We start from the raw sequence: 20,954 nt of genomic DNA on the forward strand, positions 1-20,954 counted from the left end.
CAGATTCACAACCTTCTGGGAGAAGAAATTCCTTCTCAACTCGGTTTTAAAATGGCTCCCCCGTATTTGGAGGCTGTGCCCCCTAGTTCTAGTCTCCCCGACCAGTGGAAACAACCTCTCTGCCTCTATCTTGTCTATCCCTTTCATGATTTTAAATGTTTCTATAAGATCTCCCCTCATCCTTCTGAACTCCAACGAGTAAAGACCCAGTCTACTCAATCTATCATCATAAGGTAACCCCCTCATCTCCAGAATCAACCCAGTGAATCGTCTCTGTACCCCCTCCAAAGCTAGTATACCTTCCTTAAGTAAGGTGACCAAAACTGCACGCAGTACTCCAGGTGCAGCCTCACCAATACCCTGTACAGTTGCAGCAGGACCTCTCTGCTTTTGTACTCCATCCCTCTCGCAATGAAGGCCAACATTCCATTCGCCTTTCCGATTACCTGCTGCACCTGCAAACTAACTTTTTGGGATTCATGCACAGGTCCCTCTGCACCTCAGCATGTTGTAATTTCTCCCCATTCAAATAATATTCCCTTTTACTGTTTTTTTTCCCAAGGTGGATGACCTCACATTTTCCGACATTGTATTCCATCTGCCAAACCTTAGCCCATTTGCTTAACCTATCTAAATCTCTTTGCAGCCTCTCTGTGTCCTCCACACAACCCGCTTTCCTGCCTTCTAGTTCTAGTCTCCCCTATCACTGAAAACATCCTCTCTGCATCCATCTTGTCAAGCCCCCTCATAATCTTATACGTTTTGATAAGATCACCTCTCATTCTTCTGAATTCCAATGAATAGAGGCCCAACCTACTCAATCTTTCCTCATAAATCAACCCCTTCATCCCCGGAATCAACCTCGTGAACCTTCTCTGAACTGCCTCCAAAGCAAGTATACTCTTTCGTAAATATGGAAACCAAAACTGCACGCAGTATTCCAGGTGTGGCCTCACCAATACCTTGTATAGCTGTGGGACGACTTCCCTGCTTTTACACTCCATCCCCTTTGCAATAAAGACCAAGATACCATTGGCCTTCCTGATCACTTGCTGTACCTGCATCCTTTTGTGTTTCATGCACAAATACCCCCAGGTCCTGCTGTACTGCGGCACTTTGCAATCTTTCTCCAATTAAATAATAACTTGCTCTTTGATTTTTTTCTGCCAAAGTGCATGACTTCACACTTTCCAACATTGTACTCCATCTGCCAAATTTCTGCCCACTCACTTAGCCTGTCTATGTCCCTTTGCAGATTTTTTGTGTCCTCCTCACACATTGCTTTTCCTCCCATCTTTGTATCATCAGCAAACTTTGCTGCGTTACACTCAGTCCTTTCTACATTAACGACTTGGAAGAAAGTAAATAGTTGGGGTCCCAGCACTGATCCCTGCGGCACCCCACTAGTTTCTGGTTGCTAACCAGAGAATGAACCATTTATCCCGACTTTCTGTTTTCTGTTAGTTAGCCAATCCTCTCTATCCATGCTAATATATTACCCTGAACCCCGTGAATTTTTATCTTGTGCAGTAACCTTTTATGTGGTGCCTTGTCAAATGCCTCCTGGAAGTTCAAATACACCACATCCACTGGTTTCCCTTTATCCACCCTGTTCGTTACATCCTCAAAGGTGATCTTGGATTAAAACTAGTATTTCATATATCGATTGTGTAAAAACATCAAATTAATATAATTAGAAATTAAATTTGTTTTTACCATAATACAACATTATTCACACATAGATTGCTTACCACACAGTGATATAATTGTGTGGAATGTGGGTTTATATGCTTCTGCATGAGCCGAATGTTTTATTTTTATTTATTTGTATTGCATTTATTATTGGATTTCATTTATTTCTTTCGGAGAGAAAGCAAAATATTATTTTTAATTGAGAAACCAAGAAGAAACTACAAAGGGACTCAATTGAAACTCTGCACCATGGCCCTCAATTCTGTTACCCACTCCTGCCAGCTGCTCAGGAAGACCCTTGCAGTATCATCATCATCATCATAGGCAATCCCTCGGAATCGAGGAAGACTTGCTTCCACTCTTAGCATGAGTTCTTAGGTGGCTGTACAGTCCAACACGAGAACCACAGTCTCTATCACAGGTGGGACAGACAGTGATTGAGGGGAAAGGTGGGCGGGGAGCCTGGTTTCCCGCACGCTCTTTCCGCTGTCTGTGCTTGATTTCTGCATGCTCTCGACGACGATACTCGAGGAGCTCAGCGCCCTCCCGGATGTACTTCCTCCACTTTGGGCGGTCTTTGGCCAGGGACTTCCAGGTGTCAGTGGGGAAGTGGCACTTTATCAGGGAAGCTTTGAGGGTGTCCTTGTATCGATTCGTTTGCCGTGGACAAGCTCCAAGTAGAACACTTGCTTTGGGATTCTCGTGTCTTGCATGCGAACTATGTGGCCTGCTCAGCGGAGCTGATCAAGTGTGGTCAGTGTTTCAATGCTGGGGATATTGGCCTGGATGAGGACGCTAATGTTGGTGTGTCTGTCCTCCCAGGGGATTTGAAGGATCTTGTGGAGACATCGCTGGTGGTATTTCTCCAGCGACTTGAGGTGTCTACTGTACATGGTCCATGTCTCTGAGCCATACAGGAGGGCGGGTATTACTATGGCCAAGTAGACCATAAGCTTGGTGACAGTTTTGAAGGCCTGGTCTTCAAACACTCTTTTCCTCACACGGCCGAAGGCTGCACTGGCGCACTGGAGGCGGTGTTGGATCTCGTCGTCCATGCCTGCTCTTGTTGATAAGACGCTCCCGAGATAACGGAAGTGGTCCACGTTGTCCAGGGCCGCGCCCTGGATCTTGATGTCTGGGGGGCAGTGCTGTGCAGCGAGAACAAGCTGGTGGGGGACTTTTGTCTTACGGATGTTTAGCGTAAGTCCCATGCTTTCGTATGCCTCGGTAAATACATCGATTATGTCCTGGAGTTCAGCCTGTGTGTGTGCACAGACGCAGGCATCGTCCGTGTACTGTAGCTCGATGACAGAGGTTGGAGTGGTCTTGGACCTGGCCTGGAGATGGCAAAGGTCGAACAACTTCCCACTGGTTCTGTAGTTTAGTTCCACTCCAGCGGGGAGCTTGTCAACTGTGAGGTGGAGCATGACAGCGAGGAAGATTGAGAACCTCAGTGTCTGCTCCATCCCACATGCAAGCCATCACCAAGGTCATCTATTTCCATATAGAAAGCATCACCCACCACTATTCCTATCTCACTAAACTTCTGCTGAAACTCTAATTCATCCTTTGTTTTTACCAACACCCTCCACTTTACATAAACCTCCAGCTCATCCAGAACTCCTCTGCCTGTAACCTAACAAACAGTATGAAGTCCCATTCAACAATTTACAAGTTCTTACCAATCTCCACCCATCTGACTCCCCATCACCCAGTGCATCGATTTTGGTCGAACTATATTTGGTTAATTGAAACAGATGGAAAGTATTGTCGGAGCAAAAATGAAATATAAAACTGTCTAGAACATTCTTTTAAAGTATTAATCTACAACACAAAAAGTGGCTATTTGGCCCAGCGTGCCTGTGCTGGCTCTTTGCTCGAGTTATTCAAAACTAATCCAACTGTCAATCTCTCCCCATAGCCTGTATCTTCCTCTGTATCTGGTGCAGTGGAAGAGCAGATAGACTTGGGGATAAAGATTCACAGAACATTAAAGACAGCATCTCAGATTGATAAGGCTGTAAATAAAGGTATAGAATATAAAAGCCAAGAAGTAATGATGATCTTACATAAAATCTTAGTTGGCGTGAAGTACTGGACTATAAGAAGGATACTGAAAGTTATAACACAGATTCACTAGGATGCTGCCTGGTATTAAAAAACAGAAATACAACTTGAAAAATTGGGTCTTTTTCCTTTAGCACTAACGTGAATTACAGGATGATATAGTAGTATAGTAGTGTTTAAAATTATGATCAGATGGGACATGGTCAATAGAAGTAGACTGTTTCCAGTAGTTAATGGACTACTGGTCCATTAACTACAAGAACAAGTAGTCATAGATGCAAGATTAAATGTAAGAGTTATAACAGTGGGCAGGAGATACTTCTTCACACAGAGAGTTGCGAGGCTGTGAATTCATTTCCATGGTCAGTAGTTGAGGCAGAAAGCATGTCAACATTCAAGATTAGATTGGGTAGAGGGTTGAAGGAAAAGAGATTGAAGGGATATGGGAGTAGATTGTACAAATATGATTAGAACTATTTGCTCACATGGAGGGTAAACAGATTGGTTTGGCCGAAAGGCCTGTTTCCTTGTTGTAAGTTTTATGTATTTCTATGTATGTATGCTTTAGCTATTTCTCCCATTTTCATTAAAAGAAGCAATGATGTTTGTTTGAACTACTTCCTGTAACAAAGCATTCTTGCTCTCCATCTTACTTATAATTTAAAAAAATGACCCCTGATCATTAATTCCCCAACCAGAGGAAAGGACTTTCTCCAGTCACCCTATCAAAATCTTCATAATGTTTAAAACCTCTTCTAAACCTCTTAACTCCACTGAAAATAGTCCCAGTATCTCAAGTTTCTCCTTATAACTATTGGGCGGCTGACTATTGATGTACACTGGTCAACCGCTCGATACTGCTGAGTCCCTTTTGAGGGCCGAGCCTCATTACCACATGGCTGATGGGTTTCTAGTACCAAATGGATGCTCATTAGAGCTCACGAAGATCCAGACTGGCACAATATCGGGTGGCCTGGAGGCCGACACAGCCAGAATAAAGGTAGGTCCAGGTTTGGCACTCTTGGAAGGGAGAGGAATCCAGTGCAGCAGCAGCCCATATTATTTTTTGGGACCCTGAGGAGTGCTCCTGCTTCTACCAAGCTGACTCTTTCGACCAAATCTTTGGTCACATTCCCTAAATCTCCTGATTACTACTCAACCAGCTCCATTTATGGACCACTTTGGCATGTTAAAAATGCAGAAAAAATTGTTAAATTACTGAAAATAGTTTAAGAGAAGGCAAGATGAAGTATAAAGTAAAGTAATGATCAAGAGACATTGAGGCTGAGTTTTAAAAAGTAGAACATTGTTCAAGGAAAGAATGACTGAGGGGAGCAAGAAATTCTATAATTTCAAATAAATGGCTTAATTTCTCTATTAAAACAATGGCCAGAGGAATCTTAAGTCAACAAAAGTAATTTTGAAGCTATAAAATTACTTTCCTAATGTTCTATAATTATTTTAACTTATCTAGTTGAATTCATCTACTGCTCAATTTTCATCAGTTTCAAATTGATCAAGTTTCTAAGAGTCCATTAGAATGTAGCTTTTAGAGATCTATTACCATAATGGAAAAGCAGTTTTTCATTTGTTTGCCAAGTGTGTGGCATGATAATTCACATTGAAATATGTTGCAAAAATCTGATTTGTTTATTGGTGCATGAAATTATTGCAGTGCAAAACATGTCCACCTCTTCAACTTTCTTCGTGACAGCAACAATCTCCCTTTAAAGGGTAGTGTAATATACAAACCGATTTTCCAACAATTTGCAGTGGATAATTAAAACTGGTGAATAATCAAGCATCCTGAATGTTATACCTCTGGTGCAGCGATATCTAAAGAATGGGAATGATGACAAGTACAATGCAAATAACAAATGAAACAGCGTGCAGTTTTATTCATCAGAAAAGGGATGAGAAGCAACTTTGTAATGAAGTGATGCTCAAGCAAGTTTTGGCCTGCAGAAATTCTGGCACATAATCAAAATTGGCAGATAATAGGAATGTGGATAATGGAGGCACTGCTGTACTTTTAACAGTGATTAATTCTCTCTCATAGGGGGATTCAACACTTCTCCATTTGTACACCAGGCTGCTCTGATGACAGTTGCATGGCAATGTCCTCGAGAAGCCTCATCTGCTGCAGTAGAAATTGACATTTTGGATTGCAGTGGATGCTGCTCCATGGACGTTACATAACAGGAAATGTTAATATAAAATAATTGATTAGAGCAGCGGTTGCAAGCTAGGACATAGGGCTGGAGTAAACTACAGTGGTAGGGTGGAACAAGACCATGAAGGGACTTTGTAATAACAATAGGAATACTAATGTTTCCTGGGTCACTTTAGGTCACGTGCAGGTCACCCAGTAAACCATATCACTCAAAAAGCTTGGGTAGAAGTGGGGATCCAAAATAGATCGGGGAGAGAAAGGCCATTTGCAAGAGTGTAAATTAGTCACTAAATTTGCATATGACTAATTTATTTGTCGCAAAGTCATACAAGCTAAGAGATATTTAAATAATATGTGAATGAGTATTTATACTGGAAAACATTCCTTCTATAACATTTATCGCTGGATGGAAAAATATTACTGTTACTCTCCTTGGTTTAAACTGCAATCGTGTCTTACGTCTATGTAGCTCGTGGTATATGACTTTCCAATGAGAAAGGAATCAAATTTGGCTTGATACAAGACAGTCAAAAAAAAAGTCTTTAATATACATTACATTCTTACAGGATTGGGGCAGCTTTTCCATAATGCCAAGGTGTCACTTCTTTATATTATTACTGGTTGATCTCCTGTATTGTTGCTAATGGACATTAGTGTGGTCTCTCAGCTTAAACACTACAACACTTTACACACTGCTTTTATGCAACCAATGTTCTCAAGCAATCTATTACAGGATTGATTGCATTATTTATGTTAGCTACCTGATAATTTTTTTTTGATGAATCTCCCACAATGGAATTGTATTTTCTACTGAAGCTGTCGTCAGTGCAGCACTGCCGAGGGATTGTTTTTTACATTTTTAATTTCTTTTTCAACTGCTCATGGCTCATAGTTGCTGATAAATTTTCTGCCTGATTGTCACAGTGCATTTGACTATTGTAGTTCCACAGGAGAAGGGCGAAAATGACTGGTCCCTTGTGCACACAGACATTGACCGCAGCAGCTGTAAATCAGTGGCGTCTTGGCCAGGTGAAATTTCGCACTCAAGGCCCAGGCTCTGGACAGAAGGACAGGTCTATCTGGGGGATATTTCTTACAGGCATTTTTAATGTCAAATAACCAGATTTTTAGGTACATAGTGATTTTTAATGTATTGTATAAATTTCTGTGTTTGTTGTGTTTTAAATGTTATTTACAGCTATATATGCCATCAGTAAAGAAGGAAAATTAGAGCAGAAAACAGCATTATGAAATTATCAATGATTTGAATGGCTGGTTCTATGACACTTGATGGGATTTGATGGTGCAATTATCTACTAGTTACATGTACCTTATTGGAACTATTTGATTCACATGTGGTCACTTAGATATTTAATTGATAATAAGAACATAAGATCATAAGAAATAGGAACAGGAGTAGGCCATACGGCCCCTCGAGCCTGCTCCATTCAATAAGATCATAGCTCATCTGATTATGAACTCAGCTCCAATTCCCCGCCTGCTCCCCATAACCCTTTATCGTTTAAGAAACTGTCTTTTTCTGTCTTAAATTTATTCAATGTTGCAGCTTCCACAGCTCTCTGAGGCAGCAAATTCCACAGATTTACAACCCTCTGAGAGAAGAAATTTCTCATCTCAGTTTTAAATGGGCGGCCCCTTATTCTAAGATCATGTCCTCTAATTCTAGTCTCCCCTATCAGTGGAAACATCCTCTCTGCATCCACCTTGTCAAGCCCCCTCATAATCTTACACATTTCGATAAGATCACCTCTCATTCTTCTGAATTCCAATGATTAGAGGCACAACCTACTCAATCTTTCCTCATAAGTCAACCCCGTCATCTCCGGAATCAACCTTGTGAACCTTCTCTGAACTACCTCCAAAGCAAGTATATCCTTTCGGAAAAATGGAAATCAAAACTGCACGCAGTATTCCAGGTGTGACCTCACCAATACCCTGTATAGCTGCAGCAAGACTTCCCTGCTTTCATACTCCATCTTCTATATAACAGATAAGTACTTATTTTAGTCAGTCATTAAATTTTGCTTGATGGATGTATGCTGTTTTGAAGTGCGTCATGCTTGCATGTGACAACTTTAAAAGGTATGATAGTCCAGATGCTAATTATGTATTCTTGTGTTACACTTATTTTATTAACTGATAATTATTTTTCTGCCATCTGCTGAAAGCATTGGCCACTGTTAGGGTACAGTTTCACAAGCACTAGACGCCTGCCTGTATTTCACTCAAATCATCATCATCATAGGCAGTCCCTCGAGTCAAGGATGACTTGCTTCTACGCCAAATGCGCATGCGCTGAAAACCGGCTTTTCCGATCTGTTAAGTTTCTGGCTTGACAGATCTCGCACATATCGGGAGCGAGGACACTTGCAGGGCAAGATTTCCGATATTTACGAATATCTTGCCCTGCAAATGTCCTTTAAAATCTTGCGCCTGAAAAAGCAGGCGTAGCGCCTACTTTTACAGCAGCAAGTGTTTAAAAATACATAAAAACATTAAAATTAAATTAAACACATATGAAAACATACTTTATTGTTAAAAACCCTCCCCACTATGGTAAGTTTATTTTAAGGCATCTTATAAAAATAATATTTTCCTGACTTTTTTTTAAAGAACTTTAATTTAAATGATTCTTAAATATGTCGTGTATATTTCTATTTTTTATATTTGTGTGTGTGTGTGTTTGCGGTGGGGTGGGGGGGGGGGGGTTCTCATTCATAATAATGGGAACTCCAACTTACGGAGTTCCCATTATTCTGAATGAGAAAATACTGTACCTTGATTGGCTGCCCAGAGCCATGTGACTACAGCTCCAGCCCTGCGCACGTCCTGACGTGCACGCGCTCCAATGCGTAGGAGTGAAGGCCTCAGGCTCGGAAGTTCGAGCGTGCGCAGTTTTTTTTACCTTTTTTCTTTAGTTTGCCCACGGGAAGACCTCTATCGGAATTTCAGGCCCAATATTTCAGGCCTCAAACTAAATCTTGAAGGATGGAAGATGCCTGTGCCTGGATTTTTTTTAACATGTGGTGGCCGTTGCACACCAGCCACTATCAGCCAGCCAGCCACTCAAATGGCTATTCTTCATATCAGTGAGTGAGGGTCATTTGATAATGATCATGAACCTTGATGGATGTCCCCAACCCAGGGGTGTTGGGGTTATCATAATGTCCCATTGTGGCCCTGATTTATATCAGCTAATTCAGCACAGACCAGAGATTGAACTTAAGGCCTTCCTAGTTAGTGTGAAATTTGTTAACTCAAGTAATTTCCCATATATACTGGACTCTTTGTATTAGTACATTTGATTCCATATTTTAATGCAGTGCCTTGCAACTATTTAAATTAACCAAATAATAAAGTACTTGAAACCTTTTGCTACATTTTTTTAATTAAAAAGCACAGCAGTTGCAGTATTTCTTTACTTTTGGACCGTGTTTAGTTTTTGGCAGTATAGAGGAGAAATACACAGGAGAATGTGTTCATGATACAGAAGGACAGGACGCATAGGCACATAGTAACAAAAGACCAATCACGACATGGAAGCACTGGTATTAATGAGTCGTCTACTGCACTCTGATGGAAGAAACAAATTAATTTAAAATGCATAGAATTTCAATTTAAAACCAGCCAGCAGGAAATAGTGCAACATTAACCCTGTGCCAAGAAGCTAATTATCACTGCACAACAATTAACAGAAAATAGAAAATATTCACTTTAAAACTGGTTTTATTCCATAGATCAAATGCCAAAAATGAATAAAGTGCCAGGCACAAAATAATAAATGTTGTTTGGATCCAGAGATTCTTTTAGTTTCTGCTTTCTCTTCATATCATCTGGTATCAGTTCTATTTCTTGTCAACTATGAACATTTTCTGCTTATATTTCCTCCCTTACTCATTTTGACATCCTTGGAGTAATTAAAGTAGTCTTTAATTGTACCGGTAGAATGATTAAAAACAATCATTTGAGAGATCCTATGTTAGAATCTAATCTTATTGCAGAAAGCTCAGTGATTAACATTTATATATACGTTTTATGATGCCATTCTTAGTAATATATTTTTATATATTAGGTGGCATAGCAATAGTATGCAACTATAGACAAAGACCTGGTGAAATTGTATTGGGCTACCAATGAATGACTTAAGACATTATATATTATATTCATTGGATATATTCAAGAGAGAGTTAGATATGGCCCTTACGGCTAAAGGGATCAAGGGGTATGGAGAGAAAGCAGGAAAGGGCTACTGAGGTGAATGATCAGCCATGATCTTATTGAATGGTGGTTCAGGCTCGAAGGGCCGAATGACCTACTCCTGCACCTATTTTCTATGTTTCCATGTTTCTATTATAGGCTTGCCAGCTGGCTGGTTTTGGACCAAACATTCCAGTATTTGATTAATAATTTATTACTTTTTTTTTTAAAGAGTATAAAGATTTTCAATTAAGTTTCATCAACAGCAGAACAAACTCCTGACACGATCCAGCCTTCATCTGGTTTTGGATTTGGTAAAAGGTGGTGAACTGATTCCCACAGGTTGCTGGTTTGGTTCTTGGTCAGGAATGCTAAGGAGCATCTAGTGGTGTTATTAAAATAATCCAATCTGCATATCTATAGACCTGTAAAGCTTTTATGTAAAGGGGTTGTTGCTCTTCCTTTTCCATGATAGCTTGAAGCTATGTGTTCCTTCCTCACTAGAGGTAACGATACTTAGCAAAACTATCAACAGCATCCATTCATATAGCGCCTTTAACACAGTTAAAACATTCCAAGGTACTTGACTGGAGTGTTATTAAACAAAATTTGACACTGAATAATATAGAGAGATATTAGGACAGGTAACAAGAAGCTTGGTTAAAGAGGTAGGATCTAAGTAGTGACTTAATGGAGGAAAGAGAGATTTAGAAAGGGGATTCCAGACCTTAGGGCCTAGGCAGCTGAAGGCATGGCCGCCAATGGTGGAGCGATGAAAATCGGGGCTGTGTGAGAGGCCAGAATTGGAGGTGCACAGAGATCTCAGAGGGTTGTACTGCAGGAGGTTACAGCGATAGTGAGGAATGAGGCTCTGGAGGGTTTTGAAAACAAAAGTGAGAATTTTAAAAGCAATGCGTTGTCGGACTGGGAACCAATGTAGGTCAGTGAAGATAGAGGTGACGGATGAACAGGATGGTGTGAGTTAGGATATAGGCAGCAGAGTTTTGGATGAGCTCAATTTACGGAAGTTGGGAGGCTGACCAGGAGAGCATTGGAACAGTTGAGCCTGAAGGTAACAAAAGCATGCACACAAAGGGTACACCTTTATTTGCTAATTATTGAGAAAGTGATTCGGTTGAGTTAGATGCCAGAAAACAACTCAAACATTGACACTTTGATACAAGAATTGAGGGGGTTTGCCACAATTGAGAAGACTGCTTAAAGGGTAAATTCAACAAACCTGCACTACTGGTGAACAATCTTATCTGCCAGCAGTGTGTATTGGAAATTCAGATGCACTCTGTCGATGATTTCCGATCATTATATTCAGAAAATTGCAGTAGCATTGCCTGAATTACTAATATGCGCTTCTGGCAAGCAAGGCTTTCCCACAGCGACTGGCTTCCAAAATATCCCCCAAGGCTGTTGGGAGAAGTTTTGAGGAAAAAAAGCTTAGCCATTTTGCCAGGAGGTTAGGTGTTTTTTTACAAATCTAACTAACCACTAATTTCGCAAGAGCTGTAAGGGAAGCTTCCGTGTTTCATAGGCTACAGTGAAAGCCAATACCTGCCTGTTTTAATACAGACCATATTTATTTATACCAATAGACTGCATGGCCTACTCCATGCCATAGTAAGAATGTGGCAAGTTCTCAATCTTCAGTCAAATCTTGGAACAGGACCAAGAGTCTTGCTGGCTTTTCAAGCAGACTTCAAGGAATTGAGTGCAATATCTCCAAGTTTGCAGATGACACTAAGCTGGGTGGCGGTGTGAGCTGTGAGGAGGACGCTAAGAGGCAGCAGGGTGACTTGGACAGGTTAGGTGAGTGGGCAAATGCATGGCAGATGCAGTATAATGTGTATAAATGTGAGGTTGGGGGCAAAAACACGAAGGCAGAATATTATCTGAATGGCGGCAGATTAGGAAAAGGGGAGGTGCAACGAGACCTGGGTGTCATGGTACACCAGTCATTGAAAGTTGGCATGCAGGTACAGCAGGCGGTAAAGGCGGCAAATGATATGCTGTCATGTCCTGTCCTGTCCAAGTCACCCTGCAGCCTCTTAGCGTCCTCCTCACAGCTCACACCATCACCCAGCTTAGTATCATCTGCAAACTTGGAGATATTACACTCAATTCCTTCATCTAAATCATTGATGTATATTGTAAATAGCTGGGGTCCCAGCACTGAGCCCTGCAGCACCCCACTAGTCACTGCCTGCCATTCTGAAAAGGACCCGTTTATCCTGACTCTCTGCTTCCTGTCTGCCAACCAGTTCTCTATCCATGTCAGTACATTTCCCCCAATACCATGTGCTTTAATTTTGCACACCGATCTCTTGTGCGGGACCTTGTCAAAAGCCTTTTGAAAGTCCAAATACACCACATCCACTGGTTCTCCCTTGTCCACTCAACTAATTACATCTTCAAAAAATTCTAGAAGATTTGTCAAGCATGATTTCCTTTTCATAAATCCATGCTGACTTGGACCGATCCTGTCACTGCTTTCCAAATGCGCTGCTATTTCATCTTTAATAATTGATTCCAACATTTTCCCCACTACTGATGTCAGGCTAACTGGTCGATAATTACCCGTTTTCTCTCTCCCTCCTTTTTTAAAAAGTGTGGTTACATTAGCTCCCCTCCAATCCATAGGAACTGATCTAGAGTCGATAGACTGTTGGAAAATGATCACCAATGCCTCCACTATTTCGAGGGCCACTTCTTTAAGTACTCTGGGATGCAGACTATCAGGCCCGGGGATTTATCGGCCTTCAATCCCATCAATTTCCCTAACATAATTTCCCGCCTAATAAGGATTTCCTTCAGTTCCTCCTTCTCACTAGACCCTCGGACCCCTAGTATTTCTGGAAGGTTATTTGTATCTTCCTTCATCAAGACAGAACCAAAGTATTTGTTTAACTGGTCTGCCATTTCTTTGTTCCCCATTATAAATTCACCTGAATCTGACTGCAAGGGACCTACATTTGTCTTCACTAATCTTTTTTCTTCACATATCGATAGAAGCTTTTGCAGTCAGTTTTTATGTTCCCAGCAAACTTCCTCTCATACTCTATTTTCCCCCTCCTAATTAAACCCTTTGTCCTCCTCTGCTGAATTCTAAATTTCTCCCACTCCTCAGGTTTGCTGCTTTTTCTGGCTAATTTATATGCCTCTTCCTTGGATTTAACACCATCATTAATTTCCCTTGTTAGCCACAGTTGAGCCACCTTTTCCGTTTTATTTTTACTCCAGTCAGGGATGTACAATTGTTGAAGTTCATCCATGTGATCTTTAAAATGTTTGCCATTGCCTATTCGCCATCAACCCTTTAAGTATCATTCGGCAGTCACATTCCATCGAAGTTACCTTTCCTTAAGTTCAGGACCCTAGTCTCTGAATTAACTGTGTCACTCTCCATCTTAATAAAGAATTCTACCATATTATGGTCACTCTTCCCCAAGAGGCCTCGCACAAGATTGCTAATTAGTCCTTTCTCATTACACATCACCCAGTCTAGGATGGCCAGCACTCTAGTTGGTTTCTCGACATATTGGTCTAGAAAACCATCCCTAATACACTCCAGGAAATCTTCCTCCACCGTGTTGCTACCAGTTTGGTTAGCCCAATCTATATGTAGATTAACGTTGCCCATGATAACTGCTGTACCTTTATTGCGTGCATCCCCAACCTCACTACTACTGTTTAGTGGTCTGTACACAACTCCTACCAGCGTTTTCTGCCCTTTGGTGTTCCGCAGCTCTACCCATACAGATTCCACATCATCCAAGCTAATGTATTCCTTACTATTGCATTAATTTCCTCTTTAACCAGCAACGCTGCACCACCTCCTTTTCCTTTCTGTCTATCCTTCCTGAATGTTGAATACCCCTGGATGTTGAGTTCCCAGCCTTGGTCACCCTAGAGCCATGTCTCCATAATGCTAATTATATCATATTCATTAATTGCTGCCTGTGCAGTTAATTCGTCCACCTTATTACAAATACTCCTCGCACTGAAGCACAGAGCCTTCAGGCTTGTTTTTTGAACACACTTTGCCCCTTTAGAATTTTGCTATAATGTGGCTCTTTTTGATTTTTGCCTTGGGTTTCTCTGCCCTCCACATTTACTTTTCTTCTTTCTATCTTTTGCTTCTGCCCCCATTCTACTTCCCACTGTCTCCCTGCGTAGGTTCCCATCCTCCTGCCATATTAGTTTAACCACTCCCCAATAGCATTTGCATACACTCCCCCTAGGACATTGGTTCCGGTCCTGCCCAGGTGTAGACCGTCCAGTTTGTACTGGTCCCACCTCCCCCAGAACCGGTTCCAATGTCCCAGGAATTTGAATCCATCCCTTCTGCACCACTCCTCAAGCCACATATTCATCTGATAGAAACATATGAAATTCTGACGGGACTGGACAGGTTAGATGCAGGAAGAATGTTCCAGATGTTGGGGAAGTCCAGAACCAGGGGACACAGTCTAAGGATAAGGGGTAGGCCATTTAGGACTGCGATGAGAAGAAACTTCTTCACTCAGAGAGTTGTTAAGCTGTGGAATTCCCTACCGCAGAGAGTTGTTGATGCCAGTTCATTGGATATATTCAAGAGGGAGTTAGATATGGCCCTTACGGCTAAAGGGTTCAAAGGGTATGGAGAGATAGCAGGAAAGGTGTACTGAGGTGAATGATCGGCCATGATCTTGTTGAATGGTGGTGCAGGCTCGAAGGGCTGAATGGCCTACTCCTGCACCTATTTTCTATGTTTCTATGTTGAAATCAAGAGCAAAAAAAGTCTTACAATTGCACCTCAGCATTCAATAACAGGTAATCAGTATGGAATACCAGTGTTTACATGATACTTTGCTGTCTCTGTAATACTCTCAGAAAATGCAATCACCCAAACTCTGTACTTGATATACGAAAGTTCAACTGCAGCTTGTATAGAGTTCTTGTGTATCGGCTCAGTTAATGAGACTCTTTGCTCGTCTCCCAAAATATGTATACGTACTGTGCTGGTATGACATTTACCTGCATTAAATCAATGAAACACGATATACAGTGAGAAATAAACCTTCTCTTTATTCATTTACCTGTCTATGATTGCACACATATCAATGTTCACATTGGTAAATTTTCCGAGTTCCCCTTGCTCAACAGCATGTAAGTCAGCTAGATGATCATCCACATGAAGGAGTTGCATGCAGCCTTGAAAGGAACGTCGAGAGAGACTTGGTTGAGTGTTATTCAGTGGACCAGGGTAACCTGAAATAACAAAAAGTATATGAATTTCCTTTGCTGTACAAACATTACTCACAAATTAAAGATTCCAGAAGGTTATCATTATAATGTATTAATGTGTCAATCACAGATAAGGCCATCTATGACCACTTCCTCGTAACGCTTTCCACCCACATCCTCCTTCCAACTGTCCCCAACACTGTGTCCGCCCTGGAAAAAAACTCTCCCCCGACTCTCTTACAACTGCACTTATCAACACCAAACTGTCCAGTCTTTGGCCTTCCATTCATGAACTAGGGGACATAGTTTAAGAATAAGGGGTTGCCTGTTTAGAACTGAGATGAGGAGAAATTTCTTCTCTCAGAGGGTCGTAAATCTGTGGAATCCTGTGCCCCAGAGAGCTGTGGAGGCTGGGTCATTGAATATATTTAAGGTGGAGAGAGACAGATTTTTGAACGATAAAGGAATGAAGGGTTATGGGGAGCGGGCAGGGAAGTGGAGCTGAGTCCAAGATCAGATCAGCTATGATATTAAATGGCGGAGTAGGCTCGAGGAGCCAAATGGCCTACTCCTGCTTCTATTTCTTATGTTCTTATGACATTTCTGCAGCTACCGATCTGCTCAGTCACACCCTCCCCACCACCTTTAATGCCATAGTCCCTGTTAAAATAATTACTCTCTCTCACCCTGGCCGTTCCCCGGGTACAGCCCTGATCTTTGCTCCCTTAAGTCCAAAGGATGCAGACTTGATTGGATATGGCGGACAACTGGTTTAGCCATTCACTGCCAGATCTGACTGGACCACGTAAAGCACTATTGGGTCCTGCACTCAACTGCCAGAATTGCTCACTACTCCAAAATCATTCTGAAATGTAAAGATAAACCCCGGTTTCTATTCTCTACTGCTAACAGTCTTTTTAAACCCCTTTCCCCAGTCTCCACCCTCACTCCGACAATAAGTGTCAATCAAAGACTGAGACCATCCGTTCGGCTGCCTCTGCCTCTTCCCTTACTTCCCCTAGCTCCCGGGCCAAACTTCCTCTAAGAATCCCCCTGCCCTAGCCCTGACCTCACATCTTTCTCCAGTTTCTCTCCGATCTCCCCTCATGACCTATCCAAGCTCATCCTGCCCAAGAGACCCACTTCCTGCTCCCTTGACCCTATTCCCACCAAACTGCTGACCACCCAACTTCCTTTTCTGGCTCCCATGTTAGTGATATTGTTAACCTCTCTCCTCAGGTACTGTTCCCCCTCCCTCAAATCTGCCATCATCACCCCTCTCCTCAATAAACCAACCCTCGACTCCCCCGTCCTTGCAAACTAGCGCCCCATCTCCAACCTCCCTTTCCTCTCCAAAATCCTTGAACATGTTGTCGCCTCTCAAATCCGTGTCCATCTTTCCTGCAATTCCATGTTTGAATCCCTCCAATCCAGTTTCTGCACCTGCCACAATATCAAAACGGCTCTCATCAAAGTCACAAATGACATCCTTTGTGACTATGACAAAGGCAACCTATCCCTTCTCGTCCTTCTTGACTTGTCTGCAGCCTCTTGACACGGTTGACTACTCTATCCTTCTCCAATGCCTCTCCACCATTGTCCAATTGGGTTGAACTGAACTCGCCTGGTTCCATTCTTATCCATCTGATAGTAGCCAGGAAATCACCTGCAATGGCTTCTCTTCCCACCCCCACATCGTTACCTCTGGTGTCCCCCAAGGATCTTTCCTTGGCCCCCTCCTATTTCTCATCTACATGTTGCCCCTTGGCGAAATCATCCAAAAACACAGCATCAGTTTCTACAGGTACGCTGAAGACACCCAGCTCGACTTCATTATCAATTCTCGCGACCCCTCCACAGTCTCCAAATTGTCAAACTGCTTGTCCGATATCCAGTTCTGGATGAGCAGAAATTTTCTCCAATTGAATATTGGGAAGACCGAAGCCATTGTTTTCGGTCCACGTCACAAACTCCGTTCCCTAGCCATTGACTCCATCCCTCTCCCCAACTTCTGCCTGAGGCTGAACCAGATTGTTCACAACCTTGGCGTCATATTTAACCCTGAAATGTGCTTTCAACACATATCCGCAGCATAACTAAGACCGCCTATTTCCGTCTCTGTAACCTCAGCTCATCCGCTGCTGAAACCCTCATTCATGCCTTTGTTACCTCTAAACTTGACTATTCCAATGCACTCCTGGCTGGCTTCCCACACTGTACCCTATGTAAATTTGAAGTGATCCAAAACTCGGCTGCCCATGTACTAACTCGCACCAAGTCCCGCTCACCCATCACCCTGGCTCCCGATTAAGCACAGCCTTGATTTCAAAATTCTGATCCTTGTTTTCAAATCCCTCCATATCCTCACCCCTCCCTATCTCTTTAATCTCCTTCATCCCTACAACCCGCAGAAATGTCTGCGCTCCTCTAATTCTGCCCTCGAGCATCCATGATTATAATTGCTCAACCATTGGTGGCCGTGTTGCCTAAGCCCTAATTTCTGGAATTCCCTGCCTAAACCTCTCCATCTCTCAACCTCCCTTTCCTCCTTCAAGACTCTATTTAAAATTTACCTCTTTGACCAAGCTTTCACCTGCCCTAATTTCTCCTTATGCGGCTCGGTGTCAAATTTTTTAATCTCATAATACGCCTGTGAAGCGCCTTGGGATGTTTCACTACATTAAAGGCGCTATACAAGCTGTTGTTGTTGTATTGCAGTAAATGATTTATATTCCTGTTAATGTACAAGATTCCAATTCTTACATTTTAAATGAAATACTAATTTGTTAGGTCACTCTTGACAAACCAAGAGCATTAATTGCTCAGATTCAGAGGTTATGATTTTAAATCACTGACATTTGTGTGGAAACACAATCTATTAATGAAGGAGCAATATGTTCTATATATGCCAACCATATCTCAATGTAATTAACTGAATAGTCATGACAATGACAAGAGACTTAATTAATTAGGTTTTGTTACAATACCCATTGATTTAAAAATAGATTAACATTTCATTTAGCTAGCTACCTGTTGTGAACATAGTCTTGAGATCACTTAACTGACTACAGAACTGACATCTTACAATTCTGTTGCTGGTGATGGAATCAGAAGACTACACTGAACAGAAGACAAAACTCATTTGCAATACAGTAGCTATGTTTAATAAAGTGAAATTCATTAACCTATATAATAGTCACTGTAATTTAAAGTGCAATTTATTGGGTAAAGCACTTTCAAATGTTGATGTGAAAGATGCTTTATAAATGCAAGTACACTGTATTGCAATTATAAATTGATTAAAAAATACAATTGTACAGTAAAAAACATATTTTCACTGTCCTAGATAGAATAGATATTTATAACCACGTATATAGAATCTATGTCAAATCAAACACAAACTGCTTTTCCGCTCAAGCCTACTCCGCCATTCAATAAGATCATGGCTGATCTTCGACCTCAACTCCACTTTCCTAACCGATCTCCATATCCCTTGATTCCCCGAGAGTCCAAAAATCTATCTATCTCAGCTTTGAATACACACAACTAATCAGTAGCCACAGCCCATTGGGATAGAGAGTTCCAAAGATTCACAACCCTTTGAGTGAAGAAATTCCTCATCTCAGCTGACCGGGTCCTTATCCTGAGACGATGGGTCTGAAATTCATTACCGCTGGAAAGCCTGGTGCTACCCCCACCTTTTTATGGCCATTAACGGCAACATTTTTTCATGATTGGGCCACCCCATATTTAGCTCCAAAAGTGAACAAATGGGTTCCAGCACTAATGAACCCTTCCAAAGTGAATTTTTCAGCGGTGTGGCTGTCTTAATTTGAGTGTTATCACCACGGAGAAATTCAGCGTGCAGGTAAGGGTTTCTAACAAGCCAGCTGCTCCCTGGCCTTTTTAAAGAGCAGGGTTTGCAGCAAGGCCCTGAGGGAAGGAGTCTGAAAGCATGGCTGGTGTAAGAGGTGCTAGGAGAGCCAACAGGTTCACTGATCTGGAGCTAGAGATACTGATGGACAGTGTGGAGGACAGAAGAAGAATACTGTTTCCTGACGTGGGGAGACCTGGCAGACCACCTGTACATAAAGCATGGAGGGAGATTGCAGGGAAGGTGTCAGGCACATCCATATATGTGAGGACACACCTTCCAAGAGGGTGCTGGGCAGTCTGCACCCAGCCCTTCCAGGGTGGCGATGGGTCGACGTCTCCTAGCTCTGGGGTGATGGGGATCCTCCTCCTCCTCCTCCTGCGCCCCTCCTCCTTCTCCTGTGCCTCCTCATCTTCCTCCTTAGGTGGTATTGCTGGATCGACCTCCAGCAGCTGTCCCTTCATGATGGCCAGGTTGTGCAGCATGCATCAGACCACGACGATGATGGAGACCCGTTGAGGAGAGTACTGCAATGTGCCACCAGAGTAGCCCAGGCACCGGAACCTCTGCTCAAAGATGCCTATGCACTGCTCGATGATGCATCTGGTGACACAATAAGTGCCATTGTATGGATGCTCTGGCACTGTCCTGGGGTTTCGCAGTGGAGTAAGCAGCCAAGTGGACAGTGAATATCCCTTTTCCCCAAGCAGCCAACCGCAATCCTGATTCGGGCCGGTGAAGATGGTGGGCTCACTGGTCTGGCGCAGAATTAACGAATCATGGTTGCTGCCTGTCTGCACGGTGCTGATGGCGACGCTTTCTCCTGCGTGCCGCCCTACTTCTGACCAGGTGTACCAGGTGTGGCCCTCCCAACACTCCTCCCATCCTCAGGGTGAACCCTGCCAAGCAGGTCTCTGCAGTCCACAGGACTCCACTAAAGAGTCAGACCTGAAACTAAAGTACAGGGGTGACAGCTGCAAGAGAAATGCAAGGAACCGCACCAACCCTTGTACATGGCATTCTTTGACTGTACAAAGGCCTTTGACACTGTTAACCACAAGGGACGATGGAATGTCCTCTTCCATTTCGGCTGCCCCCAAAAGTTTGGCGTCATCTTCCGCCTGCTCCACAACGACATGCAAGCTGTGACCCTGACCAACGGATCCACCACAGACCCAATCCACGCCGGACCGGGGTCAAGCAGGGCTGTGTCATTGCGCCAATCCTCTCCTTGATCTTTCTCGCTGCAATGCTCCATCTCACACTCAACAAGCTTCCCGCTGGAGTGAAACTAAACTACAGAACCAGTGGGAACCTGTTCAACCTTCGTCGCCTCCAGGCCAGATCCAAGATCAGCCCAACCTCTGTTGCGAGCTACAGTACGCGACCGATGCTTGCGTCTGCACACATTCAGAGGCTGAACTCCAAGTCATAGTTAACATCTTCACCGAGGCATACGAAAGCATGGGCCTTACATTAAACATCCGTAAGACAAAGGTCCTCCATCAACCTGACCCTGCCACACAGCATTGCCCCCGAGTCCTCAAGATCCACAGTGCAGCCCTGAACAATGTGGACCACTTTCCATACCTCAGGAGCCTATTATCAACAAGGGCAGACATCGACAACGAGGTTCAACACCGCCTCCAGTGTGCCAGTGCAGTCTTCGGCTACTTGAGGAAGAGAGTTTTC

The 20,954-nt window shown here is 42.8% G+C and overlaps 1 protein-coding gene across 6 annotated transcripts in view; it reads right to left on the bottom strand.

Annotated features, from left to right (window-relative positions):
- LOC139264555 (contactin-associated protein-like 2) overlaps positions 1-20,954 on the bottom strand; it is a 2,534,539-nt gene that overhangs the window by 1,287,174 nt on the left and 1,226,411 nt on the right. For all 6 annotated transcript variants that reach the window (XM_070881196.1, XM_070881199.1, XM_070881197.1 and 3 more), the window contains one exon: positions 15,241-15,412. In XM_070881196.1, the coding sequence (XP_070737297.1) occupies positions 15,241-15,412 (172 nt within the window). The remainder of the gene's footprint in view (positions 1-15,240; positions 15,413-20,954) is intronic.

The sequence above is a fragment of the Pristiophorus japonicus genome, chromosome 5 (assembly GCF_044704955.1).
Source record: "Pristiophorus japonicus isolate sPriJap1 chromosome 5, sPriJap1.hap1, whole genome shotgun sequence".
Classification (NCBI taxonomy): domain Eukaryota; kingdom Metazoa; phylum Chordata; class Chondrichthyes; family Pristiophoridae; genus Pristiophorus; species Pristiophorus japonicus.